The sequence below is a fragment of the Lichenostomus cassidix genome, chromosome 18, assembly GCF_008360975.1.
Source record: "Lichenostomus cassidix isolate B80296 chromosome 18, HeHo_3.0, whole genome shotgun sequence".
Taxonomy (NCBI): domain Eukaryota; kingdom Metazoa; phylum Chordata; class Aves; order Passeriformes; family Meliphagidae; genus Lichenostomus; species Lichenostomus cassidix.
In genome coordinates, this window is record NC_139498.1 from 3,321,594 (window position 1) to 3,349,212 (window position 27,619).

Genomic DNA, 27,619 nt, shown 5'->3' on the forward strand with positions numbered 1-27,619 from the left:
TGTTGTTCTCCCTCTTCCAGAAAACTAAACCAAGGAGCCTTCAAGGGTTCATTTAAAATAAATAAAAAACTGGGAATTGTGCTGATTTGAAGGAAAGGCAGCCCCATCCTGCGCGGGGAAGCGCAGCGCCAGCCCAGCCCCGAAGGGCAGAGAGAGATGTGCTGAGAACTGCAGCCCTATGCAACTTCTGCCTTTGATCGTATATCTCACACGTGCCCTTTGCTTTCCCTCTGCTGATATTTATTAGGTTTAATTTTACTGGGACGCGGCTGTAAGTGAGACAGATGGAACGGGGCCTGTGTGCCTGGTGAACGCATCTTAATTAAACAGATAAATAAACTTTCATTCCAGGAGGCTTCAGTTTCGGAGGTGCTCCTCCGGGGCTGCAGCTCCACGGGGCTGGGCACAGCCCTGGTGCCACCACCCGTGCTGTTGGCTAGGACTGTGGCACAGTGTCACTGCGAGCAGCAGGGTGAGGGCAACCAGACAGTGGTGGCTGGCAAGGTGTTTCCCACTAGAGCTGACTGGGGGATTGGTGTCACCCTGCCAGGCAAGCCAGTGTCCCTCAGGCTCCCTGCTGCAGAGGGGCATCTCTGCAGCCAGGCACGCACTGGTGGTGGCGGGAGGAGGGAGAGAGGAGACTTCCAACACTCCTCAGCTCCCAGAGCTGTGCCCATTTCGCTGCTGGCTCAGGCCAGTGCCAGTGCTTGTGGTGCTGCCACCAGCCAGGAATGCCTTTGAGTCACCCTGGCCGGAGCCAGGCTCCGGCGGGGGAGGACGGGCAGATTACCTCATCCTGGAGCCGCTTCCTGCCTCACGTGGCTTGCTTAGTTGGGCACTGCAAGGCCAGTGTGCCAGGCAGTGCCCTGCCCTTGTCACCTCCAGGAGCTGTGGTGGAGTCAGACCAACCCAGGGCCTTTGGAGCTGCCTGTTGGCTTGTTCAGGGTGTCCCTCGCTCTGCTCCAGGGTCTGTGTGGTGCTTGGGTGCATGTAGGTTCCTGGGGGAGGCCCTCTCCTCTCAGCTGCTGGAGGGGCTGTGGAAAGATGCACTTGTCCCTTACAGAGCTGATGCTGGAGTGCACAGGAGAGCATGGCATCATGGGCAGGGGGGTCCCAGGGAAGGGAAGCTGGAGACAAGCAGGACTGTGGGGTCTGAGCACTGCGGTGTGCCCAGAGGGGCATCCCTGCATCTGTTGTGGTCCTTGGAGCTGGAGGGGAGCAGCCATGGTGGGACACCACAGGCATCAGTGCCCAGGAATGCTGTTGGCAGCAGATGTCACTGATGGACCCTTTCGGCACCCAGTACCACAAGGTGATGGTGGTGACAAAGCCTCCCCCTGGCCTGGCAGTCCCTCCCCAGTCTGGCACCTTGCAGTCCCTTTGGAGTGTGGTCCCCCCACTCTCAGGACGCCCTGGGAGGGGCTGGCACCCCCTTGGCCCCATACACCACGTTCTCAGGATGGCTCTTCCCGAGCTGTTTGCAGCAGGTTTTCCCCGTGGCTCCGGGCCGGCCGTGCCACACGCTGCTGCGCTGGAGTGTCTGCAGCAGAGGCAGGAACTGCTGCTAGTGTACCAGGACACTGCAGCATGTCACTCTGCCTGGGGATACTGTGGAAAATCCCAGCTCCAAACGGCTGGTCGTGTGCTGGAGGCTCCGGCAGAGACGGAGCATCAGCAGCTGCTGGCACAGCCCTGCCTTTGTGCATCACATTTGGCCAAGATGGAAACTGAGCCGGGCCCAGGTTTCGTTTCCCACATGCCCCAGCACAGCGCCATTCTGGCAGCCTCGGTGCTGCCATGGCGCCGGAGCCGGGCATGATGCAGCGCCGAAGTGTGGGGCACCAGGGAGGGACCCCCGTGGCAGTGCCAGGGCTGCTGACGGGTGGAGGTGCTTGGTGGGACAGGGACCCGAGCGAGCACATGTGTGTGTCCACGCCGGCCATCCCTCGCGGGCACTGGCATGTAGGCTATTGCCATGGCAGCTGTGACAGCGGTGAGTGTGGTGTGGATGCGTCAGGGCTGCTTGCAGCACCGCAGGCCCCTTGGAAACACCAAAACACCTCTCGAGCTCTGCCAGGGCTGACCCCTGCCCGCCAGCAGATGGTTCCCGTGGCAGAGGGTCCCCATCACTCCCAGGAGTGCAGGGAAGCCAGTGCCAGTGGGCAGAGCCTCTCATGTCACCCCCAGGTGCAGGGATCCCCGCAGCCCTCCATACCTGTGGGGCTGGCAGGCGGATGGGGGGCTCACAGGGCCCTGCCCGGGGCTCCCACACCTCGGCGGGGTTGAGCATCTCTGCCCGGAGCACGCAGGCGGCGGTGAGGCTGCGGCTCCTCCGGCAGGGAATGAATGCTGCGGGCTGCCGGCCCTGCCCGCGGTGGCGCAGGCCCGTGGCGGAGCGTGGCTTTGAGGCCATGCGTGGCTGCAGGCAGCGGCGGGTCGGTGGCTCCCGGGGAGGCGGAGCTGGGGCTGCTGCATGGCTCCCGCGTCCCCGCCAGCGCCGCGGCGGCTCCCACCGAGAGCGTGGCGCGTGTGCACGTGTCCGGCGGTGTGTGCATGGGGGAGTCCCGCGGCAGCCCTGCCACCGCGGGGGCTGCGCGGCTGGAATTGCCGGCTGCTCCGCACGACTTCCCGCGGCACCGGTGTTGCACCACCGAAACTCCCGGTAAGACCCTTCTTCCCCTGGGAGCAAGCACCGGGAAGGGAGACGGCTCTGCCCGCTCGGCCCCATCCTGCCCGGCTGCTTCCCCAGCGTGTGGCCGGGTGGCGAGGGCGGCGGGGAAGCCATCTGCAAGCGGCGGCGGTGGAGGGGTTAAGTGCGGGATCAGCTGTTCTCATGTCATTACGGATTCTCTTCATTTTATACAGAGCTCTGTTTGATGTCTGAATGCACAGGGGACTCCCCCTCCTCCTCCAACTCCCACCCCTTTTATTTCGCTCCCGAGCCCTCTCTCCTTCCTCCTCCCCTTCCTTTCTCTCCCGCTCCGCTCTGGCTCACGCACACCCTTTGCAGACCGTGCGCTCAGTGCCAGTGTCTAATGGCCCCGAAGTGAAGAGCCGAGCGCTGCTCCGGCGGCGGCGCGGCCGGCCTGCCGCAGATGAACCCTCCTAACTAGCGCCGAGGGGTCGGGAGGGACGGCGAGGAGGGGAGAGCCCGAGGGGCCAGCCGGGAAGACGAGGATAGCGGTGGATAGCAGTGTGCGGAAGAGGACGGACCCGCGAACAGCTCCACGGCTACCTGTCGACACATGCTGTGCTCCATGGCTAACTCGGGCTGCCTCCTTGTCTCCAACTCAGGCATGCTTCCTCACTCTCTCCCCTGTCCTCCAGCCTTCCTCTACCTCCAACAGGTAAGCCACCCTCTCCGGGGGATTTTTTTGCTTTCCGGTTCACACGTGTTTCTGGCTGATTCCCTCTCGGCAGAGGGTAAGAGCTTGACAGCTTCCTCCCAGCCTCCCCACTCCAGCCCCGCGGCACCGGGAGTTGCGCTGCGGTGGCGGCTCGGGTCCTCGGCTGCAGCTTTTGGGGGTTTCTGTGGTTTTCCCGCTGAGGTGGCGGGAGCACGGCCAGGGCAGAGGCGCGGGCAGTGCGGCAGGCAGAGCTGCCGGCGCGGGTCCAGCGCTTCCCCGCCTCAGCACTGCTGCCGCTTGGCGATGATGGATGCTCGGATAAAGGAACGAGGCTCCTGCGTGGCCTGAGCAGCCTCCAGAGAGAAGGGAAGGTGATGAGCTTGTGTGTGCACACATGTGTGCACATATGCGTGTGTGTGCTCACACTGTGCGTGTCTACAGCTGGGCCATGCGGTCAGGCATGCATGGGTTTGTTCCACTGTCACAGGACGGTGCTGCAGAGGGACTGGGGAATGTGGCACCAGGTGGGTGCCAGGCTTAGGCGGCCCAGATGGAGGGTGCTGAGGCTGTTGGTTTGGTCCTTCACCCTGGCCAAGGTTTTGCTGTCCCATAGGGCTGCCCTGATTCCTGCGCTGGACCCCAAGTGCCAGGCTTCCGGGCCCATCATCCCAGGGGAAGCGCAGCTTGGGAGAGGCAGCATCTTCTTCAAATGCCTCTGTGCTGCGTCGGAAATCCCATCTCCCAGCCAGGCAAACCACTCCATTTGTGCTTTCAGGAGTTTAAAAATTCATGGCATCCTCCCTGCACTTGGCGTGGCCAGCACGGTTCACCCAACGGCGAGGACAGGCACACAGGTGCCAATCCTCCGCCCCAGCGTGAAGGGCTATGGAGTGTTTGGTCCCTTGGCGTATCTGTGGCCAGTGTCCGAGTGAGATCGTGGCCAGAGTGTGGCTGGTGATGGTGGATATGGCAAGGCCCAGGGTCACTGTCTCCCGCACTGACAGTGGGGCTGGGGAAGCCGCTGCTGGTTACATGAGCAGGGCATGCGGGGGCTGCGGCAGGGGCAGCCGAGGCGGGTGCATGATTTATTGCACCCTGCTGCGGGCAGAGCCGGGGGAGAGCCAGGGCTGTGCTGGATTTCGGTCTTGGCTTCCCAGGGCTGCACTGAGGTCCCTGTGGCTACTACACATCTGACACTGAGCAAAAACTGTCCCTGAACCCCCACCTGTCCAGGGGATGATTTCCGTCCTGATGAAGGAAGCACATGGTCTGGCAGCCAGTGCAGGGCCTGGGGTCTCTCTTGCAGTGTGGAAGATGTCCCCCTCCAGCTGGGATCCCCTTGTCCCTGGCCACACAAGGGGCTCAGCTGTGGTGATCTCTTGCCCTGCAGAGCACTCTGGCATGGACTGGCCTGGGTCTGGTGGCAACGGGCGCGACAGCATGATGGGCAGACGGGTGCTCTCAGTGCCCACAGGGCTGGGCAAAGTGGAGCTGGAGGTCCCTGGGAAGCAGCAACTTCCCTGGATGTGCGGCTCTGCACCTGGCAACTCCCAGTTCCATCACCCTGCCTGGCTTTGACCGTTGTGTTCTGTATCTCTTCCTCCCTGCTCTCCCAGAAGCCTCCTGCTCCTTGGCAGCAGCTCCGGACTTGCAAGCCAGGAGGAGGGTTTTATTACAGGATTTGGAGTTGGGTTTTCACCCAGCTTATGAGCACGATGGAGGTGAAAATCTCTGTCCTCTTCCTGGGGTTTATCCTCTGCTGAGGTTCTGCACCCGGAGCTTGCAGTCGGGTGTTCCTGGTGCATGTCACAACGAGGCGTCAGGAAGAGGGATGTCGCTGGTGGCTGTCACATGGGGCAGGGACACAGGGCATGCGCTGCTGCTGGGCCCCTCAAAGGGTGTGTCTGGCACCTGCTTTAGCTCTGAATTTGCTCTGGATTTTAGACGTGTCCACCTGTGCAGCCTGCACACTAGGAGCACACGGGGAGTGATGCTGCTTCTGCCTGTGGGCACCTGCCCACCACAGAGCTGCCTCTGGCCAGCTGGCTTGGCTCACCTCTGTGTAGCAGGGACACCTGAGAGCATTCAACTGACTCTCCCTGAGCTGGTTGTGCCATGGGGTCTGGGGAGATTTGGTTTTCACTCCCTGGGTTAAAAGTCCCTGTCTATGTATGGGTTTGTAGGGTGGACATATACCATGATAGTGCTTGAGCCAGTGACCAGGAGTGAGTCTGCTGGGCTGGCCAGTTGGTCAAGAGCTGGGGCATGCCGAGGTATGCGTGTAGTAACTGCCCTCATCCTCTTCAGACAGTGCTCTCCCTAGCAGGAGCCTGTGGCATGGGCTGGATTGGTTCCCAATTGCTTATGTTTTGTAGCTCCCAGCCCCGGCGTTTTCAGCTTTGTTGGGATTTGAAGGAATGACTAAGTAATGAAGCTCTCAACAAAACTTCAGTTCTTCCAGCACCAGGGTGGACTCAGCAGTGCCAGTGGCTCTTCCAGGTCCTGTGGGTGCCTCTCAGCTCACTCTACTCTGCTCCACTCTCCCCATGTGGCCGCCCTGGCCTGGCTGCAAGAGACGTGGTCCGTGGCACTCTGGGTGGTGCAGCCACACAGCATCCAGGAACTGCCCCTGGCACTGCCATGCTCCAAGAGCAGGACTTCTGGAACACAGGGGCCACAGGAGGGTGGTTGCATGTCTGCAGCAAAGCAGCCTGGCCCAGTGGGAATGCTGTGTCTTTCAGTGGGGCTTGGCAGGGACATTTGGCTCTTGCTCAGTGATGATCTGGGTGTGAAGGGACATTTCGGTGGTTTCGTTTTGTTAACAGAGGAATCAGTCACTACTTGAAACTCATCTCTGCTGTTGTGAGTGAGCAGGTGAAGGCTGCAGGACAAGTCTTGGTACTGATCCAAAGCAGACCCAGGCTCTGAGGATCAGCATCAGTGCTCTACCCCAGCTGCAGACCCAGCCACATGCGGGTCTGACCCCAGCACAGGCTGATGTACAGTGTGCTGAACCCCACTGCAGTGCTGTCCCTGAGATGCTCCTCGCTGGGAACATCCCCGGTGCCCACAGTCACACCATGGCACAGGAGACTTGGCTAAGCAGTGCCTGGCCCGCCGGGAAACAGCCTCTGCAAATCCTGCTTGGAAAATTCCTTTCCAAAAGTGCTGCTGCCAAGTTTAGCATGTTATATTTTTAGGGAGCAGGTCTATTCCGAGCAGTGTTGTCGCGTGTTGCAGCAGCGGGTTCGTTTCAAACCGGGTTTCTCCCCCTGCTCGTGCGTCGCACGCATGCAAGACCTGGCACGGCAGCTCAGGACTCTGGGCATGCTATGGCAGCTGCCCCACGCAGTGAGGACAGGCCTTAAAGCCCCAAAAACCATGTTTTCTGGTTTGAGTTTTTTTATATTGAAAACACTGACATTAATATTTAGCTTTGCAAAGCTGCTTTTCCCACAATAGCTGTGATTTTGGCCCACACTGCCTGGCAATGCTCTTTTTATAGGTATATTCCTATTTTTGTGCTATAGTGATGGGTGAATGAGTAGATTAAATTAGATTTAGTATCTGTCATTCTTTAAAGCATCACATGCGGTTGGGGGGGTTGTTAACAAAGAAAGGCTAATTAGGAGAGCGGGTGCAGGCTACCCCCACCGGCTCCACCACCCCCAGCCCCAGGGCTGCCTCTGCTCTGGAACCAGCATCCAAATAGGAAAATGTTTTTGAAACATGATTTTCCTGTGCAGCCCCCAGGCCAGGCCAGCTCCACAGTTTGCAGACAGGGCTGGGTGGCGTGCTGGGTGCTGCAGCTGGGCACCCTGGACAGCTCCGGGAGCCTCAGGGTCACTTAGCTGCCTGGCTGCTCTCCCCACAGGGATGGGGTCTCCTGTGTGTGGAGTACTCTGTCTGTGGAATAATGGTTTTCCATGGAGGAGCCAGGGACACCAAGGAGCACTGCAGCCCCTCCAGGAAGGGCATTAGTCACTTCAGTGCAACTGGCCGGTGTGGGGCTGGATGCTGGGAGGGTGTGGGGAGCTGTGAGGAAGTGCCAGTGCTGGGAAGGCTGGGAAGGCTGTGTGGGCACAAGAGGGAACTAAATGTCCAAGGAAGGAGCTGGATCTTCCCAGTGCTGGTGTGAGTCTAGCAGCATGTGGTCAGGGGCTCTCAGTCCAGGCCATGCCATGGCTGCTGACCCAGTGACATGCCAGTGCCATTGAGCAGGCTGGGAGCTGTGGGCTGGGAACTGCAGGCTGGGAGCTGTGGGCTGGGAACTGCAGGCTGGGATTTGTGGACTGGGAACTGTGGGCTGCTGCATGGTTTACCCCTCTACTGCCCATGTGCAACCCTGGCAGGGCTTTAACCTGCGCCACCTTCTCGGTGTTCCAGTCACCAGGAGGGAGCAGATGTGTCCCCCACTGCCTGGAGCATCCCAGCAGGTGAAGAGTTTGTGGTGGCCACCACAGTGCTGTGGGCATTGCCTGCCAAGAGTCGGGTGCAATTCCCAAATTCCATGCAAGCCCTGCTGTGCCCAGCCAGTGTCCACACCTGGGTTCTCACTTTCTGCCCCTGAGCATCCAGCCAGCTCTGGTGTTGGCTGGTGCAGGCCAGTGCTGACAGGGAAGGCAGTGGTGGGGGACCTGGAAGGGTCAGCACCTGTAGAGTCTGGTGTTTTCCAGCATATTCCCATCCCCATCATTTCGGCCAGGCTGGGTGGGTCATGGCTGGGGTGTGCTGTGCTGGTGGGAACAGACCCCACATCTGTCCCCCTCATCCCTGGCTGCATCTCCCCACTGCGGCACCAGCCACAGCCTTCAAACAGCTCCTGTGAAAAATCAAAACTGGGGAGAGAAGAGTTGGAGCAGGCGACAGTGGCAGCTTATTTGTGATCTGCATTGTGTGGGGAGCCCTTAATTAGAGGTAATTAGACTAATTAACTTGCAAATGAGAAACTCGTCTTTTTCTCCTTTTCTTTTACAAGAAAAAATAGAAAAGACGAACAACAAGATAAATATTGAGGCTAATTACGTTGTACCTGCCGCAGAGCCCCTCCAGCCCATGGGAGGCCTCTCCCCCCACCAGCCCAGCGCTGTGTGCCATCCTTGTCCAGGTGTCCTGTGGTGGCTGTCCCCACTCAGGACTGGTCCCACTGCCAGGCATGTCTGCCCATGTCCCTATGGTCCCCACTGGCAGAAGGGGACCACACTCCACCCTCTGTGCACCCAGCAAGGATGCTGTGTGTGTCCAGGAGCCGGTGGGGACAGTGGCCTCCATGGCATTGTCCGTTGCCAGGACCCAGTGGCCAGGCCCTGGCAATGGCCAGTGCCACAGAGGGCATGGCTCCAGCATCATACCTGTCACGCTCCCAAAGCCAAAACCATCCTGTCCCACCCCAGGACTGGACCAGGGGCACCTCCTCTGCGGCACAAGGTCCCGGCTGTTTTCCAGCTCTTCTCTCGTGACGTCTCTGGTTTCCCCTCACTCTGTGCCGCACACCCCGGGGGCTTTGTTAGCACAACCCAGTTCAAATGTCTGATTAGTCTTTAGGAGATCGAGGGGTCAATTTTCCACAGCTCCTTCCTCTCCATTTAACTAATTTAACTGCGCGATTGTTACAAATTTCATTTTATTATAGCGCTGCTTCTCAGTCCAATTGAATTACCAAAATCTCATTTTCTCAGAAGTGCTGAATATGTAATTAGAGGAAAAATTATGCTCCTGGCTGCCTATTAGAGAGGGCTGCATGCAAGCACTGTCCGGGCACACACATGGGTCTGTGGTGCCCTGAGTGTCCACACTGACCAGGCGAGCAAGTGCCACATGCAGCTGTGTCAGAGCCTCAGCATGGCGACGATGATGTGACAGTGACCAGGTCTGTGAGTGGGCTCTGGGGTGTGACGGGCTCTTCAGGTGCAGGACCAGGGTTCAGCTGGGTTCCTGGAGCCCTGTGAGCTGTTGGGCCAGATGTGGGGATGGCAGTGGAGCCGATGTGGGGCTTGTGGGTAGTATGAGGCCGGTGGATGTGGCCATTCATCCCACTGCTCACAGCATCTGGAGCTCTCTGGATGCAGCTGGGCTCTGGCATCTCCACACGAGGGTTCTAGAGCCCCAGCCCTTTCCAGCAGGGGAAACATAGCAGCTGCCCCCAGGCCCACTGGAGCAGCAGACTGGTCACCACTGAGCCACACGATGTATGGGCACCCGCATCTGACATTCTGGTGCCTGCAGAGCTCAGGAGGAGCAGGTAGCTCAGAAGGATGCTGATGAGGACTCGGGTTGTCTCCAGCTCATCCCTGGGCTCTGGAGCCTAGCTTGTACCTCGTGTGCCACCTGTCCCAGTCTTTTGGTGGCCTTTGGGGACCAAACACTGCTGGGAATCCCGGCCAACACTGCGTAAACCAGGTCTGACTCGCTCCAGTGTGCCTGGAGGCACAGCTGTGCCAGGAATGCCACTGAGGGCTGCTGCAGGTGTGCACTGGCACTGCTGGCAATGCTGGGAGTTGCCGTGGGTGAGCCCTGGTCCCACTGGCAATGTCTGGCCCTGTTCAGGAGGGAGCCAGAGGGCTGTGCATCCAGGAGCTCTGTTCCTTCCGCCGCTGTGCCTGATCCTGCCATGTCTCCGGTGGTGACGCAGCCGTCGGTCCCTCTCGGTGCAGCGGCACCGGTACATGGCGAGCTGGGAACTGTCGGTCGTGCAGGCGGGGGTGGCCAGGAGCTCCCCCAAGCACCCCCGTCTCGCCTCGGTTACACAACATTATCATTTCATAATACCCTGAAATATACATGAAGTTGGCTGAATGCAGATGAAATTGCACCATTTACTTCATGAATATTTCATGCAGCCTCAGCTCCGAAGTTTCCAGCTGGCAGAGGCAGGAGCTGGGGCCGGACTGTGGCCTCTTCTGCCCTGTGACAGAGGTGATGGGGACGCGTGTACAGATGTGTGCCCAGGCCAGCGTTTCATCCCCACTCTTGGATGTCACACGGTCACCACCACTCCACCTGTCTTCCCCAGGCTCCCATGGGCAGAGGGCAGCAGTGTGCCTTGCTCAGTCAGCTGGGACTCAGGGGGGCCAAAGGCAGGAGCAGAGCCGGGGGTTGGAGAGTGTCGGGATAGTGTACGGCAGCCCAGAAGAATGGTGTTTCCCATGCCAACAGGCTGCCCTGCTTTCCCTCACTGCTCCTCCTCCTCCTCCCCCTCAGGTCCTGCCTGCTTGCAGGAGCACTCCTTTCCCACCGCAGCATTCCTGGCAAATGCCATTACCAACCTCTCACCCCTCCCCGCACTTCAGTGATGAAGACATTCAGTGTGGCAGCTGCTGCCACTGGTCGCTGCAGCTCCTCACTCCTTCTCTGCTTCTTCCAGAGGGTCCATCCCTGTCATGCCCCCCAGCTCTCTGTGGGATCATCGTTGTCCCACTGTGGGGATAAGCAACCCCCCACCACCTTCTGACATCCCCATGGTGGTCAGGGCTTATCCTTTTTGGGGCATTCTGACCCCACTGCCCTGCAGCCAGGAGCTCTGCGGCTGGTGCCTGCACAGGGCTGGGCACTGCTTTGTATGGATGGCACAGCTTTTGGGGTAATGAAATATTTACAGGTCAGTGGTTTTGTGAGAAATGACAGGGATCAGTCAATTCCTTTCAGGGAGTAATTTTCTTCCCCTTCACGGCCTCTGTTCCATGTTGACAGTCATTAGCATGAGTGAGCGGCTGGATCGAAGGGGGAACGTTGCGTCTGTCACGCAGATGAGTTGTGCTGGGCACGGTGATGCTGTGTGGGTTCAGGATACCGTGGACCATGCCAGGACCCTTCTGTGTCCACTGGGGCATTTCCTGAGTCTGTCTCTGCTGCTCAGCACAGTGCCACACCACCCTGCTACGGAGCAGCAGGCGTAAGGGCAGATGTTCCCATCAGTCTCCCAGTTTGCTGCTGGTGGGCACAGCAGGTCCCCCACAGGAGACATTGGGAATTGCTGAGCACCCTTCCCTGTGCCCAGCAGTGACCTCAGGCTCCCTCATCACGAGGCAAAGGTGTGCCCTGCCATCAGCAAGCAGGCAGGAGCCAGTCCAGGTCATAGCAAAGTGCTTTCTGCCCGCCCTGCCCTGCCTGCACTCCCTGGCAGCCGTGCCTGCAGGATATGCCTACTGAGGCTCTGCAGCTTGCAGGAACACCATGGGAGGCTCTGTGGATGCTGTGGTGCTGTGGGTGCTTCTTTCCCCCCCAGCAGCAGGTGTCTGGTTCCCAGTGGGAGGAGCAGGACAGCCACAGGCAGTGAGGACCGCTGTCAGGGTGGGGAAGTATGTTGTGACAGGACTGTGTTCCCTCTCCAACTGCTCTGGCTCTCCACATGTGGCTTCCAGCCCAGCTACACATGTGCCGTGACCGTTTGGTGGCCCAGCGCAGGTGCTCATGGCTGGTGGCTGCCTCATCGCTAGCACAGGGCTCTTCACTCTGCTGATTGCTCCGTCCCGTCCTTGTCATTTGGGGGGCTCCTGGCATGTTACTTTCTTAAAAAGGAGCAAATGTGGGAAACGGCGTCGTCAGCCCCGAGCTGACAGGCACAATCACCAAAATGCGGTGTCGGCAGGAACCAGCCCCACGCGCTAAATGACTCTAAAGGAAATGGCCTGGATTGTGCTGAGGAGGCAGAGTGTGGGGGGAGAAAGCAAGTGGAGCAAACAAAAAAACTTCATTAATTAAAGAAACTCGTTAATGAGGGACATTTAATCAGCTAAAGATGATATCTACCTCTTGCCTGCTGCGGCAGCCACTGCGCAGGGCTGGTGGTGCGAGACTGAGCCGTGGGCAGGGCGGGGGACACTGCACAGAGGACACCCGGCAGGGACTCTGGGCAGAGGACACCACATGGGGAACACTGCACAGGGGAAACCAGGCAGGGGAATTTAGGCTCCCTGTCTCAGCCTCTCTGCTGCCATCCCCGGGGCCATGGTGTTTCAGCACGGGGTCATGCCACAGTCCTGCTGGTATCCCGGGGCTGCCTGGAGACAGGGCTGTTCCAGTGGTGTGGGCAGTATGGGGTGTGGAACTGAGCAGCTTGATGTCAACAGGCATCACACAGCCAAACCCGTTAGCATTCCCCTCCCCGTGGGACCCTCACCCACAGCCACTCCAATCAAGCAGCTGTGTCCCCAGTGGCGCTGACCAGGCAGTGGAAGCGGACAGGAGGCTCTGGAAGCCGTGGATCTGCGTCTCTGCAGCACCTGCAGCCCCAGCGCCATGAACAGCAACCAGGGGAACCTAATGGTCCCTGAATGAAATAATACCTGGGCTGACAGGCACTGCGACAGCCCAAATTAATAACTGATATGAGTGTGGCTGTTGGGACAGGCTGACAAGGGGTCAGGAGGCCCCAAGACCCTGAGCAGGTGGGGACAATCCCTGTGTTCCCTCTGTGTCCGCCTGCCCACTGTCATCCTGGTCCGTATGTGTTGGCGGCTGATCCTGGCTGTAATGACAGCAAGGACGTGTCCAGTGGAGAGCAGGCAGGAGGGATGTGGGCTGCTCCTGGTCCTGCACATGCAGGCAGGGAGGGATGGGCACCAGGCACTGGGGATGCAGGCAGGCCCTGGGAGTGTGACCATGATAACTGTTAGTGTCTGCCCACTCTCTGGAGAAGAGTTGGGTGCCGAGACCCAGCCAAACGCAGGATGGAGCCCTCCAGCCTGCCAGGTAGTATTAGCACCTGTGGTGTGGGCACGAATGCTGTGGGCAGTTCCTGGCTGCCCGTCCCGGGGCAGTGCCGGTAATGGACTTGGCTCCTGCAGTGTAACAGCCCCGGCCCACGGAGGCAGGTGCATCAGGCTGGCGCGTCCCCGAGCAGCTGAGTCAGCGCAGGCAGGCGCTGCCGGTGCTGCCGATGACTTGCAGATCTGCAGCGGGGCTATTCCCGCTGGATTTCCATGTGTCCCTGGTGCGGCTCTGCTGCCACCCTCACAGGCACAACAGCCCTGCGGGCTGGGGATGGCTGCTGCCAGCGCATCCCCCCTGCACCCAACATAAATTGGCAACACACACAATTAAGGAGCTTGTCTCCGCAGGCTGAGCCACAGATGGATTTCACGGGCCAGAGGCTGCTGCGGCGTGTTGTAAAGCATCCGAGGGGCTGCGGGCGCTGCCCCACGGGGCCCTGGGATAGCTGCTGGGGGCTGCAGCTGTGTGTGACAGTGGGTGGCTGTGCTGGCCACAGGTGTGGCACATAATGTGTGCGAGGAGGGAGAGGCCATGGGTGTGTGCTGGGCTGGAAAGATGGACAGTAGGTGGATGGGTGGCTGTGCAGGTGAGGTGCGGCCTGGCAGCCCCACACTGCACTCCCAGTGCTTGGCCCTTGGCGTGGGTGCAGCTCACCCCGTTTGACCGAGGCGGCCAAGCCGGCTGCATTAGAGCAAAGGGCCTAATCAAATATTTAGCAGTTAATTGATCCCTGTCTGGTGTTTGCCAAGGGACCATCAGCATCCCTCCCTGACCCCCCTCCCAGCCTGCCCAGCTAGTGCCGGTGTTGTGCAGCTCCCAGCGTGATGCTGTGGGCTGGGCACTGCTTTGCTGGGCTCCAAAATGGGGGCTGCCCAGGTCTCCCTTCCCAAGGAGAGGGATATGCCAGATTGAGGAGTTAAACCCTACAGAGAAGCCTCCACCTTCCTACCCAAGCCCCAGCACACTGTTCAGTCAGGGCCTAGGAGCAGCAGAGTGGGGTTCAGCTGGTGGCAACATGACCCCAGAGCCACCACAGCACAGAGACAGCCCAGGGTTTGAGGGGAACACCAAAGACTGGGGTGTAGTGGGGTGGAGGGGCCTGGGTCTGGCTGTGGAGATCAGAACTCCATCCCGGGACAAGTGGCAGCCCGGGTATCCAACAGCTAAGGGGGATGGTGCTGCTCTCTTGGCAGGGTAACCAGGACGCCACGGCTCCACCGGACGCGATGGCTCAGCCCTACCCCCCGGCCCAGTACCCCCCACCCCCCCAGAACGGGATCCCCACAGAGTACGCGCCGCCGCACCCCCATCCCACGCAGGACTACTCGGGGCAGAGCACAGTACCGGAGCATGCCATGACCCTCTACACACCAGCACAGAGCCACACGGAGCAGCCAGGCACCGACGCCAGCACACAGTCCATAGCAGGGACACAGACGGTACCGGTAAGGCAGTGGCTCGGGGCGCACGGCTGGGCTGAGGGTAGTGCCAGAGGCACTGAGGGGTGCTGGGACAGTCATGCTGTAGGAGTCCAGGGCAGTGCCGCAGCTGCCAGGAGGGTCCTGGGGCAGTGCCACAGCTGCCAGGAGGGTCCTGGGGCAGTGGTGCTGCCTGGCCTAAATCCGACAGGGCACCAGGCTGGGTGTCCCTGCCATCACTCCCCCTCACAGCCTTCCCATCATTTCTAATCACTCATAATCCACTTGCTTGGCTCTGCTCTACGAGATCATGGCAATTACAGGCCTGGAATGCAGCACCAGGAAGGTGCTGAGCTCAGCACTTTCCAGTCCTTCCACATGGTTCCGAGTGTGGTGTCTGCACCCCCACCCCGAGCATCTCCATAGCCCCACCATCATCCCCCTGACACACGCAGGATGGAGGGACACCCGTGGGGTACTGCCCAGAGCCTGGGGACCACAGGGTGTCCCTGGGGACAGGCAGGACCAAGTGCAGGGCAGGGAAACATGCCCTGGGGGACACAGGGCTGGCATGGTGAGGGACTGATGGCAGTGGTGCCTCCCACAGCAGACAGACGAGGCAGCACAGACAGACAGCCAGCAGCTACACTCCTCAGACAACACAGACAAGCAGCAGCCCAAGAGGTTACACGTCTCCAATATCCCCTTTCGATTCCGGGACCCCGACCTGCGGCAAATGTTCGGGGTGAGTACAGCTTCATCCAGCCACCCCATCCCTGCTCCCTGCTCTGTGCTGCCCCAGGGACCTTGGCACTCTCACCTGTGGGTCTATCCTGCCCAGCCCCTGCGTGTGGAGCAGGGAGTGACACAGACCTCTTGTCCCCCTCCACTGTCCCCTTCCCAGCCCTCATTCGGACTCAGTGCAGTGCCAGCTAATGAAATTTTGAATGACACTTCCCAAGTCTTGTCAGAGTGGGAGCCATGGGAGGGACGAGGTCTTTCACTGCATGACCCTGGGGTTCCCCATGTCTGGGCCCTGAGGTGGCTCTCTGCCCATGCCTGGCACAGACCCCCATGCCAGCAGATCTGGGTGCAGGGCCAGGGGCTTTGCAGGCGCTCACCCCTCTGTTCTCTCTGCTTGCAGCAATTCGGGAAAATTCTGGACGTGGAGATCATTTTCAATGAGCGGGGCTCCAAGGTGGGTGATGCCCATGGCCAGCACAGTTCAGCGAGTCCTGGGGAGGGTGTCAGTGGAGCGAGGTTGCCCAGCAGTGCTGTAACCTGCTCTCCCCTCCTCTCCTGCCCCTTGGGACCCCAGCATGCAGTGCTCCATCTTGGGGCAGCCCCAGTGCCAACTGTGGGGGTCATGCGGGTCCCTGCACCTGGCACCAGAGGGAGGAGAGGGCTCGCTCTGTCCTGCCACGGGCAGCTCGTGTCCCTCTGTGTCTGGATGTCTCTGTTGTATCTTCCCCACTTTCTGTGCCCCTCTCCCAGACTCTTCTCCCAGCTCATGGGCGATTCTGGGGCCTCAGCCGGGAGCCCCGGCCCTTGCAGGGACCCCAGTCTGGGCTCTTCATCTCTGCACTGTGGCAGCCTTACCTCCTGTGCCAGCTCTCCTGATTCACCCCCTCTCTCTCTCTGTCCCCACACCCTCTCTCTGTCTGTCTCTTTCTTTCTCCTTTTCTCCTCTGCTCACAGGGTTTTGGGTTTGTAACTTTTGAAACTAGCACAGATGCCGACCGGGCACGGGAGAAGCTGAATGGCACCATCGTAGAGGGCCGGAAGATTGAGGTGCTCAGATAAGTGTGCTAGTGCCGTGCCATGCCTGCGTGTGCGTGTCCCCTGCCCGGGCTATGGGACGCTTGGGGGCAGCTCCGGTCCTGGGTGGCCTAGGTAGCTGTGCCCAGCATATGCATGTGTCCCTGAATGTGGCACGGGAGCATGTGTGTCAGCTGCCGGGAAGGTTGTCGCTTGGCACAAGGAGTGTCTGGCCCAGAGGAACCTCCCGGGTGCACGGAGAGCTGGGGTGTCAGCTGGGGCTGCATTCTGCCTGGTACAGATGGGTCTGGCAGACCCCCCTGCCCACAGCGCCACACAGCCGCCCCACACTCTGCAGGGAGCTCTGGGTCTCTGCCCCACATGCCATCCCCACCTGCCCTGTGCTGGGAGGGAGCATCTAATCGGGGCTCCACACCTGCAGTGCCAGCAGCTTCCCAGCCCTGGAGGCTTTGATATCTCCAAGTTTGGCACAGGGATCCGGCTCTGCCCATTTGCCGACAGCTCCTCACTGGTGGCTGGCAAATGGTGAGAAGCTGGGAGCTGCATGGCAGAATGAGGGCAGAAAGAGGGAGCCTGGCAGGTCACAGCAGTGCCCCATGGATGAGGAAAACATCATCTAACAAAGCGGGCAGGAGCTCACGGGCAGCATGTCAGGGTTCAACCCAAGCATGGCACCACAGCTCTTGGGGCACTGGCCACCAGCCTGACCCACACTCATAGCTGGAGCATGGAGGCCTGGGCTGGCTGGAGGCACAGGCAGGTCTGCATACGGTGGGGCGGCTGCAGGCAGAGACCTGTCTCATGTCTCTGGTGCAGCTGGCATCCTTTGCTCCGGCATCTGAAGCAGCAGCAGCACACGCTGAGCGCAGCCGAGTGGGTCCTGGACCACGGCCTCGCCAGCTATGCATCCCTCAGGCACTGAGCCCCTGTCCCTCTTTCTCCAGGTGAACAACGCCACGGCCCGTGTCATGACCAACAAGAAGGTGGCCAACCCCTACACCAACGGTAAGTGCCAGTGTCTGGAGAGCAGGGGCTGCAGCAGGCATGGGCACCTCTGGGCACTGCCACTGCCCAGCTGCTGCAGAGCTCTGGCAGTGAATGCCCTCCACACCTGCAGGCAAATGGGAGAACAACCACTCCCACCCAGTGCAGGAGTGCAGTCCCCCATGCCCTCCTCCTGCCTGGGGATGGGGCTGTGGCCCCTCAGAGCAGCGTGGGGACAGTGCCCTGTCCTCACTGGCTCTCCCTGCCCACAGGCTGGAAGCTGAACCCAGTGGTGGGAGCAGTCTACGGCCCCGAATTCTACGCAGGTAACATCGGGTTGCAGCAGTATTTGCTGCAGGTTTTCCCCAAACATCATCTCTGCACTGTGTCCACCACTGCTCTGTGCAGTGAGAAGCCCCTGGCCCCTCTCCCTGTCCTTCATCCCCACCTGGACAGTTCCCCCTATCCCATTCCTTCCCATCCCATCCCATCCCATCCCATCCCCTTGCCCAGCATCCCCACAGGGCCATGTCCCTGCCAGACTGGGGGTGCAGGGGTGGGCCCTGTCACAGATGTCCCATGGGGGCTGTGTGGACCTGCTGTGGAAACTCCACGGGTGTCCCCTCCCTCCTGCAGTAACGGGGTTCCCATACCCTACCACGGGGACAGCCGTGGCCTACCGAGGGGCACACTTACGGGGACGAGGACGCGCCGTCTACAACACCTTCCGGGCTGCGCCGCCACCGCCACCCATCCCCACCTACGGCGCGTGAGTACACATGGGGAGACCCTGCTCAGGGCAGGGGGGATGTGCTGCTGCACTGCTCCGGGTCTGGGTGATTGGCATCGTCGGGCTCTTGCACATTGGGAGCAGGATGCAGCTCCTGCAGCACCTGCCTGGCCACAGGTTCTGTCCCCAGGCTGCTGCCCTCGAGGTGACCCACACACTCGCCAGCCTCCTGTGCACCAAGGCACAGGATGGTATTCCAGCCAGGATGGTTGGTTTAATGGGAACTCTCCCCCAGCACACATGGCTGTGATGGCATTGGTTACAGACACAGCCATGGCCTTCTGCAGCCACTTGGCTGCCACAGCAGTGATCCTGCCCAGGGATCCTCCTCTGGCGCACCCTGCCCTTGGCTGTGCCCTCCACTTGTCCCCAAGTCCCTGCCCAGAATTCCATCCCAGGGGCCTGGACAGCCTCTCCTTGCCTGTCAGCTTTGGTGCTGAGGCAGCTTCCCCCATTCACTGTCCTCACCTCACTCCGCTCGTCCAGGGGCACTTGCTGGGCTCTGATGCCTCTGCCTCATTTCCAGGGTCGTCTACCAGGATGGGTTCTACGGAGCTGAGATCTACGTAAGTGACACTGTGCCCAGGGCTGGGCCATGACGGGAACCCTATGCCAGTGTAGGCGGCAAGTGGCATCATGCAGCTCTGTGGTGGGCTCTGTCCCCCCAGCCCCTTCCCCTGGGAGGCAGCAAGAGCATGAACAGAATATGGCTTCTCCAGAGAGATCTGGGTGGCACAGCACAGGATCCTGTGCCCAATCCTGTGCCCCTGACAGCCCCCTTGCAGGGCTGGTACCACACGGGATTTACAGCCTCAGTGCCTTACACCCGCATTTAACCTCCATGTCTGAGGAGCCAGCGGTGATATTTCAGGCGGGCACTGAAGGATTTATCTAACGTGACACTTCATTAAAGCGAGCGAGGAGGTGACATTCTCTTCTCTGGAAATTTAATTTTTTAAGGTTAATGTTTGTGAAAGCCCCTGGGGAATGGTAATGAGGCTGGTGCGTGCCCGGTGGCACCAGCACCAGCTCTGCATGGGTCCCACCAGTACTCTGTGCAGTGCCATAGTGCGCCCAGCTGCCCCCAACCCCACCCATTCCCCGCAGTGGGTGCTGCCCCTTGACCAGTCTCTCCTCCCTACAGGGGGGCTATGCTGCCTACAGGTACGCCCAGCCCGCAGCAGCAGCAGCTGCGTACAGCGACAGGTAAGCACCGGGAATCGTGCCTGAGGGAGTCCCGTGTCCCTCCCTGCACTGCCCACTCTGACACCCCCAGCTTTTGTGTGCTGTGGGACAGGACAGAGTAAGGCATGGGGAGGGTGTCCTGCAAGCAGGGACCCCCTGCTCCCCTCAGGACTAGGCTGGAAAAGGCTGGCACCACTGCAGGGGGAGCAGGGAGATCCTGGGGGGCTCCCAGGTGCAGCTGGGCAGGAGGGCTCTGAGGGGAGACAAGACCCCAGCTGTTGTCACTAACACCCAGTGCTATGTTTGCTCCTAGTTATGGCAGAGTGTACGCAGCGGCAGACCCCTACCACCACACCATCGGCCCCGCCGCCACATACAGCATTGGCACCATGGTAAGAGCAGCCCCTCGGCCTTCCTCTGCTTCCCAGGGGGCTGCAGACAGCCCGGGGAGGGGTCTGGCATAGCCAGACAGAGCCTGTGGGGCATAGGGCAAGTGCGGGGGCTGTGGGAGGGGAGCAGGAATGGCGCAGCCCTTGCCTGGCTCTGTCTGCAGGAGAGGAAACCCCCACCCTGCACCTCTGCCCCACCTTCCCCTCACACCCTGCACAGTCCTGCCCACACACATCACTTCCCGGGGGCCCAGCTGTCCCCCACGCCAGCTGCCTGGTCAGGTTCCAGGACCCCTTCTCTCAGTCTAGTGCAGGACAGTGTCCCCAGGGCCCTGCATGCAGCCACACACGGGGAGCACTGCAGCCCCTCATGCACCACAGCTCATGACTAGCTCTGACAGCATCAAAGATGAAAAATTGCACTCACGGCTGGGATCTCAAAGCCAACCTGCCTTTTTCTGCCTTTTTTTAGTCCCTTGGCACCCCCAGCCTTGGGCAGCTGCTAGTGAGGGGCCATGGGCACTACATCCTAGGGGTTTTCAGCTCGGTGCCACAGAAGGGATGGGGGCAGGCTCCTTGGCAGGCATGGCACAGCAGTGCCACGTTGGAGGCACATGGCAGCCCCTGCCACACAGCCTGGGAAGCACTGGGCACCCTGGCCCTGCCTGCCCCTCACGTCCCAAGGACAGCAGCGATTTGGTTTCATTTGAAAGAGGAAAAAAAAAAAGAAGAGAAAAAAGGGAAGATCTAGGCTTTGGCTATCTCCGAATACTGATTGGCTTTTTTTTCATCTTTGATGTTGCAGGCTAGTCTATACCGAGGAGGGTACAGCCGCTTCACTCCCTACTAGCAAGACAGACCCAGCCCCCCCACCACTGCCCCTGATGCTCACTAGCACCAAACCAAACCAGGCAGACAGAGCCGAGGCCGAGCTTGCGGAGGACCCGCGGGTGCTGCCCGGGCAGCTGGGGCTGGCGCCGGGCTCTGTGGGGCCACAGCACCCCACACCCGTAGGGTTACCTCAGCTGCTCCATCTTGCTGCCTGCCTGCCTCTCCTGCGCCATTCGCCTGCCCCAGGGACCACAGGGAGCAGGGCCAGCCCTTGGCCCCAGCAGCACCCCATTCCCACAGCTGGGGCGTGGGGTCTCCCCACGGGCACTGCCCTGGCTGGGGTGCAGAGGGCCCATCCCCCTGCGAGGCAGGCGGGGATGCTCAGCCTGTGAGGATGCTCTTTCCACAGGGGCTGGAGCTCAGGGTGACAGCAGCCCCCCCAGGCAGCCCCTCTGCCCCCATAGGAGAGAGAGGAGCCAGCTGGGGTTGCTGCCAGCTCTGGGGACTGATGAGGCTGGGGTGGGTTCAGGACCCCGGGAAAGCACCCCGGGCAGTAGTGCTTCTCTGGCCTGACTGTGCTGTTCTGGTGGGCTGGGCTGGCTGCGTGGGCTCGGTGGACCAGGATGTCCCCCCAGCCAGCAGCTCGGCCTGACTGTTCCAGCGAAAGACCTGCCTCTCTTGTTTCTGTTGTAGTGAACCCGTGGCTGTTTCCTTCTGGGACCAGGAAGGGCAAAAAAATCCACACACACACAAAAAAAAGAACCCCAAAATATAAAAATTAAAAGCAAAGCAACAAAAAGAAAACAAACAAAACAAACAAACAAACACAAAAAAACCAAGCCAAGCGGCAGCAGCCAAGTGAGTCCCAAACTGTCCACACGCACCGAGCGAGCAAGTCCCAGAGGAGCCGCGGCAACCACCGGCGGTCGGACGCGCCGGAGGGACCCCCAGCGCCCCGGCCCCACAGCCCGGCAGGGAGGGAGCCGGTGCAGGCAGGCGCGAGGGTCCGCGGGGGTCCGTGGGGCCCTCGCCCGCCCAGGTGCAGGGCCTGGGCACCACGTCTTCCTTTCCCTGGTGCGGCAGCGCTGGGGGTGCCGGCGGAGCGCTGCGCCCTGCCCGGCTCAGGGGACCGGGTGACGGGGTGGGGACCCGGCTTCGTGCCACCCAAGCCCCGGCGCTGACGGCCATCAGCGTGTCAAGTGTGCGAGGCCTCAGCTCCAGTGTGGAACTGGGGCGGCGGCGCGGCCGCGGTGCTGAGGCATTGCAGGGGACGAGCCTCTGCCTTTTAAAGGGAATTTTTGTTAAGAGGAGCTTGCAACTCGCTTTTGACCCCTCCCCCTCCTTCCTCCCTCCATCCCTGACACCCGTGCTCCCACCCTGCCCAGAGCAGCCCTGACCAACGCTGGGCCAGGCGCTGCCCCAGTCCCGCTCCCGCTTACTCTGCGGCACGGGACACGCTCATGGCCACCCGTCCCTGCCTGAGGCAGCGGGATGCCCCCAGCCCTGGGTGTGGGGTCTCACCCAAGCCACAAGGTTGGGTTGCAACCGCAGGCACACTGGGTGCGGTGCCCAGTGGCACGGGGCGCTGCGGAGCACACCCTGGGGTGCAGCACTGTCCCGCGCCCTTATGGCTCTGCCACTCCTCAAACCTCACTTTATAGTCTGCAGACACCCCCGACGCCCCAGCGATGAGCTCCCCCTTTTCTATTCCCAGTGTACATAGCCCCAGCCCCGCCTCCCCTGTACAAAGCTCCGTCCATCGCTGTACTGGCTTCTCCCTTACAGCACCCCTGCGCCGCCCCGGCGCGTGGGCTGGCGCCGGCCCATCCTGTATGCTTAAAAGTGTGACCATTCTAATAAACAGTATTATTATTATTATTATTACTATTATTATTATTATTATTGAAATTATTAATAAAGATTTCTTTCTTCAACCAGGGCGACTCAGGTTTTGACTGGTTGAGGTGCGAGGGCGCGGGGCCGTGGCTGCTACAGTGGATCCGGCCGTGCTGGGCAGGGGGCAACTGCCTGTGGCAAGTGGGGGACCTTGGGGCCCCCAGCTTCACCATGGTAAGGGAGCAGGGTGCTGCATGAGAAGCCCCCTCCTGGCTGGGCCAAGCCCTTCATTCCTCAAGCCATTCCTGAGTGCATTCCCTGCCTCAGGAACAGCAGCTCCGTGGCTTACATCCCTGGCAGAGCCCACATTGTTTTGGGACAGGGCTTGGGACCCCACTGCAGGAATGCTCGCCTGCTCCCGCCTGCTAATTGCTTGCTCACCAGACTGTGAGCAAATAATTGCTGCTATAAATTTTCTCTCCTCCTCACAAGATGCTCAGGGGAGGCAGTGCAGGCTGGTGGCACTGGGCTGGGTCCATATTAATAAGCACAGTGGTCACCCATGCTGTGCTGCTCCCCAGGGCTGCCACAGAGCCCAGGCTGGCAGCTCCCCACCAGGCTGAGCCCTGAGGGTAGGGGGTGTGTGGTTGGACATCTTGGAGTCTTAGGACAAGTAAGCCCAGTCTGTGAGCACACAGCTTGAGGCAGTGAGGGCTGCAGGAGCTGGTGGGGCTCTCAGGACAGGTGCCCCAGTCTAGGGGTCACACATGTTGGGGGATCCCTGCCAGCCCACTTGCAGGGTCCTGGTCAGCACCCAGTGGGCCCCCACAGTGAGAAGAGGGACCCACCAACCCAGGGTGATAAAATGCAGCCTCCATCCTCTATGCCCCCTGGCCACAGCCCACCTGCCACACGGAGGAGACATGACATGGGCTGCACCACAGTTGTTTTAATGCCCGTCTCAGCTGGTGCCACTGCCTGGTGCAGAATAGACCAGCACGAGGCGGCCCCAGCGGTCAGGGTCCACAGGCAGCTCATTCTGCAGTACTGGTTCCACCAGCAGCTCCAGCCGGCAGGACTGCCCAGGAGCTGGCCGTGGCACCGACAGCCCCACAGCACGGAACAGGCAGCCCTGCGCCAGCCCCAGCAGCTGCGGCGCCGTCTGGCCCAGGCGGCACCGGGCACCCTGGCTCAGGACACGGAACCATCTGGCACGGCCGGGTGGGAAGGACCAGCGCAGGGTGAGGCTGAGCGAGAGCTGCTCGGGCTCAGGGCCCTCCTGCCACCAGAGCTGTGATGCTGTCACACTGTGCACCTGCAGTGGGGAGGCTGCCACGCTTGCTGTGTCCAGCACCTGTGAGGGAACCACAGGGCTGTCAGGGCCAGGGCCAAAATCAGCAAACACCCACCCACCTTCCCAGAACAAGGTTGGCACTCACCCGGACCTCCCCAAGGAGGCAGGTGAAGGATGTCTCCTCTGGGCTGGGCTGCTGGCGGGACACAATTACGGAGAGGTCTCGTAGGCTGCAGTCCTGCAGCTCCAGCTCATAGCACCTGAGAGGGAAGGGGCAGAGCAGGAATGGTACCAGGGAGCCCTGGCATCCCATGCCTGCCTGTGGACCAAGGATGCAGGCAGGGCACTCACCGGTTGGTCCAGCCATGGGAGCTACGGTAGCAGGCGGTGAGCAGCTTGGCGAGGCCGGGCGGTGGTGCCGGGAGGAACCGGGGGTAATGCCAGCCGTTGGGCTCTGCCAGAGGGAGCCAGGTCAGGGGGTGAGGGACTGAGCTGGTCCCATGCTCCACAACAGGTGCTCACTGCAGAGAGCATGGGAGTACGAGGTCCTCACCAGGCAGGGAAGTGGGGTTGCCCTCAAAGCAGGTCCCTGAGTCCCAGGTGGTGACCTCCAGCGCCACTGTTAAGTCATCAGACTGCGGCCCCTCCAGCTTGTAGAGCACGGTCAGGAAGAGCTTGGGAGGGGCTGGCATCTGCAAAGAGAAGAGGCTGATGACCCCAGATCCACCCAGAGAGAGACAGAGACAGAGAGAGAGACAAACAAAGAGAAGGTGCATCGGGTTAGGTATGCTGGGCAGTGTGGGCAGAGCCTGGGCATGCTTGCCACAAGGCCCCAGGGCCACACAGCTCAGGCCATGCAGGCCATGCCGTACTGACATTGTGCCAGCCCAGCACTGAGGAGGGGGCAAAGGGCTTTGTCCTAACTCACCGGACAGCCACGCGCTCCTCGCCGGCCGGGATGGTCCCCTGCAGCTGCAGGGAACTGCCCCCACACCAGGCATCCTGCAGGTAGCAGTTGGTGTTCAGCCTGCCCGGGTACTCCGGGTACAGCGGCTGGATGTCCTGCGCACTCAAGTCATACCAGGGCCCAGACTCTTCATCCTACAGTACAGGGAGAGCTGGGTTGGGGCAGCCTAGAGCAAGGACTCCCCGCTGCCCAGCCCAGCCCAGCCCAGTCTGACCAGAATAGAGCTGTCACCCTGCACCCACCTTCCCATCCTGGAATACACTGGTGCCCATGCCCAGGCTGAAGGAGGTGGCGAGGGGCAGTGTGCCAATGCTGTGCGTGGGCAGGTAGTCAGCCAGCAAGCCCCAGAACCTGGGGGCGAAGGTGGGTGTCAGGGCAGAGACCCCTGTAATGGTCACTGCCCTGCACAGCTTCAGGTATCGCCTCGTCTGGGGGCAGAATGAGGCCAGCTGGCTCCTGGCCAGCAGCCATGGTGTCCTGACAGCCACAGTGTCCCGGTAGCTGTGTCCCACCACCCCACAGCCCTCCTGACCCAGGGCACTCCTAGCCCCATTTCTCCTCCAACACCCATCCTGCTGAGCTGCCCTCACCTGTTTTCATTCTGCAGGAAGTTTTCCTTCCCCAGATGCTCATAGACCCAGCCAGGAGCAAAGATGGCTGCAGAGAGGCCGTACTGGCGGATCAGGCGCAGGGACTGCAGAGATGAGTGGTGAGCAGCATGGGGCAAGCCAGGTAGTCACATTGTCACCTGTCCCCACTCTCCCCAAGTTCCACTGGCCCCATGATGGGGCAGGACACAACAGGGATGTGCTGCAGCCATCTCCCTCTCCAGGGATGACAGCACTGGGATCCTCCAGCTCCCTCTTCATGCATGGCCAGCAGCTCTGGGATCCCTAACTCCTCAATAGTTCATCCTCAGGTTAGCAGCCCAACTCAACACACAGCCCAGCAGGGCCATCAGTGGGAGCTCAGAGCCCTGCACTGGGGGAGGTCCAGGATCACACTCTGGTCCAGCCCTGTCACACCCACCTTGTCAGTGTCGAAGCCACCACCGATCACATCCCCACGGGCAAAGACATCAACGCCGACGTAGACGTCATTTTGGCGTTGCCCAGCCAGGCTGCGTGAGCGCTCCAGCTGCCCCTCCTTCCAGTTGTAGTTGGTGAACAGCCCATCACAGGCATCAAAGAATATCCTGGGGACAAGGGTCAGAGTGGCAGCGCAGACACTGTGGCTGCACACCACCTCACCAATGGCTGTGCAGGTTGTGCCTGACAGCCTCCATGCTGGGTTTGGGGTAGGCTCATGCCCCCCGCCCGGGGACAGTTTTGCCAGCCTCACCTATTCTCATCATTCAGCTCATTCTGCCACTTCAGCGTGCCATTCTTCAGGACACTGTCATACCAGATCACCAGTCCTCCCGGCACAGCGCTGTGCACCCGCGCTGTCAGCTCCCGCAGGAAGGAGGGCAGGTTCCCCACCGCTGCTGCCTGTCAGGAGAGAGCAGGCACAGGTGGGTGAGGGCACGGGGCAGGGGACTCCCCATGGGAACAGCACAAAGCCAGGAAGGTGGGCAGGGAGAGGCAGGGAGGTGAGCAAGGCCACCACAACTGACACTCAGAGTGTTCTCTATGTTGATCAGCCAGCCATCAAAGCGGTAGTGCTGGGCAATTCGGGCCAGCTGCTCGGCCACGGTGCTGTACGCCTCCTCCCCGCCGGCCAGGAATGCCTCACACAGCTTCTCCCCGTCTGTCCACTCCGTGATGAATGTGCCTGGGGAGGCAAGGGCAGTGTCAGCTGCACATCCTGGTGAATTCACCTCACTCCTGGGAATGCCCCAGGGTCAGCCCTGCCCTCACCCAGCACAGAGACGCCGTTCCGATGTGCCGCATTGGTCCAGACCACAGGTGGGATGGTGACAGTGTGGTGGCTGAAGTAGACGAAGATGTCGATGTAGCGCCAGTGGTAGAAGACATAGGGATTGCGTGTGGCTGAGCCCTGGATGAACCTGCAGAGAGGAAAGAGGGTTGGGCAATGCAGGAAGGACGCTTACAGGTGCTGTGGGGTTGGGTAGGAGCCTGACTCACAGCCCGGAGCTGGGCAGAGTTGTGGCCCTGAGCCACCTCTCAACATCCCAACCCAAGCAATGCTCCCCAAGCACTGGTGCCAAGCTCCAAACACCCCATCCCCGCTCACCTGTGGCTGAGCCGACAGGAGACATGTCAGGCAGAAACAGAAGGGGCTTGGGGTTGGGAATGCTGAGTTCCACTGCCACATCTCCCTTCTACCTAGCACATACCTGTCCTCCAAGTACCCGCCACGCATGTCATGGCACACCAGTGTCCGGGGCCTCCTGCTGTGGAGTGGGGGCTGGCGCTTGGCCAGAGGCACGGCGGACACATTGAAGTCGTCGTTGCTGTTGGGTTGCCAGGCCAGCAGCTCCTCCAGGCCGGACAAGAAAAAGCTGATGGGCTCTGTCGTCTTTGTGTCAAAGTACCTGGCTGGGAAGGATGGGGAGAGAGGACAGGGTCAGCAGTGAGCACTGCCTGTGCAGCTGGTTACTGCACCGGCACTATCCCTATCCCGTCTCACGGTGCCTCACCTGGCAGGGGCTGCGGGCGTTCGGTGATGGTTTCATGCAGGACAGTGGTTCCCTGGATGTCCGCCGACGGCTGGAAGCTGACCCGGGAGGTGAGTGAGGGCCGGACTGGGCCAGCACCGCGGCCAGCACCCACCGGGCCCTGCCAGCCCCGGCACCTGTCCCCACCACGGTCCCGGTCCCCATCATGGGCCAGGTCCCTATCCCCATCGCGTCCTGGTCCTGGTCCCGCTCTCCATCCCCGTCCCCATTCTGGTCCCGGACACGATCCCGGCCCTGGCCCGCGCCATCCACCTCCGCCGCCGCCGCGCGGCCCGCTCGGTCTCCGCCGGCTCCTCCGTTCCGACTCCGGCCTCCGTTCCCGTCCTCTTCCCGCGCCGCACGGGCCCCTCCGCCGTCTCCGCCATGGCGCTGCCGCCGCCGCCACTGCCGCACTGACGGCCGCGCCGCCGCCACCGAGCCGGCTCTCCCGGGGGCGCGGCCCCGGAG

At 60.9% G+C, this 27,619-nt stretch overlaps 2 protein-coding genes across 12 annotated transcripts in view; one reads left to right on the forward strand and one right to left on the reverse strand.

The window, feature by feature from the left end:
- Positions 1-22,368, forward strand: part of RBFOX3 (RNA binding fox-1 homolog 3) — a 138,096-nt gene extending 115,728 nt beyond the window's left edge. For 3 of the 11 annotated variants that reach the window (XM_085077506.1, XM_085077507.1, XM_085077504.1), the window contains exons 4-15: positions 3,011-3,347; positions 14,252-14,503; positions 15,084-15,221; positions 15,621-15,674; positions 16,175-16,267; positions 17,200-17,260; positions 17,512-17,565; positions 17,876-18,008; positions 18,556-18,595; positions 19,174-19,235; positions 19,528-19,606; positions 20,409-21,121. In XM_085077506.1, the coding sequence (XP_084933632.1) occupies positions 3,246-3,347; positions 14,252-14,503; positions 15,084-15,221; positions 15,621-15,674; positions 16,175-16,267; positions 17,200-17,260; positions 17,512-17,565; positions 17,876-18,008; positions 18,556-18,595; positions 19,174-19,235; positions 19,528-19,606; positions 20,409-20,453 (1,113 nt within the window). In that variant the 5' untranslated portion in view covers positions 3,011-3,245 and the 3' untranslated portion in view covers positions 20,454-21,121. The other 8 variants (XM_085077511.1, XM_085077513.1, XM_085077508.1 and 5 more) reach the window with 7 other exon arrangements.
- An 836-nt stretch (positions 22,369-23,204) lies between these two features.
- Positions 23,205-27,619, reverse strand: ENGASE (endo-beta-N-acetylglucosaminidase). Its single transcript, XM_085077497.1, has 14 exons — positions 27,425-27,619; positions 27,134-27,210; positions 26,831-27,032; positions 26,391-26,539; positions 26,147-26,304; positions 25,873-26,021; positions 25,561-25,726; positions 25,122-25,225; positions 24,774-24,882; positions 24,493-24,665; positions 24,118-24,272; positions 23,916-24,018; positions 23,710-23,824; positions 23,205-23,624 (listed from the first exon to the last, which is right to left on the reverse strand). The coding sequence occupies exons 1-14, from the start codon at positions 27,535-27,537 to the stop codon at positions 23,232-23,234; spliced, it is 2,166 nt and encodes a 721-aa protein (XP_084933623.1). The 5' UTR covers positions 27,538-27,619; the 3' UTR covers positions 23,205-23,231.

What these genes read in the sequence shown, in the direction of transcription:
- ENGASE (XM_085077497.1), bottom strand. Translation starts at nt 27,537, where the DNA reads ATGGCGGAGACGGCGGAGGGGCCCGTGCGGCGCGGGAAGAGGACGGGA. An exon ending in GAACGGCGTCTCTGTGCTGG is followed by an intron (nt 26,305 to 26,390) that starts GTGAGGGCAGGG and finishes TTGCCTCCCCAG; the next exon opens with GCACATTCATCACGGAGTGG. An exon ending in ACATAGAGAACACTCTGAGT is followed by an intron (nt 26,022 to 26,146) that starts GTCAGTTGTGGT and finishes CTCTCCTGACAG; the next exon opens with GCAGCAGCGGTGGGGAACCT.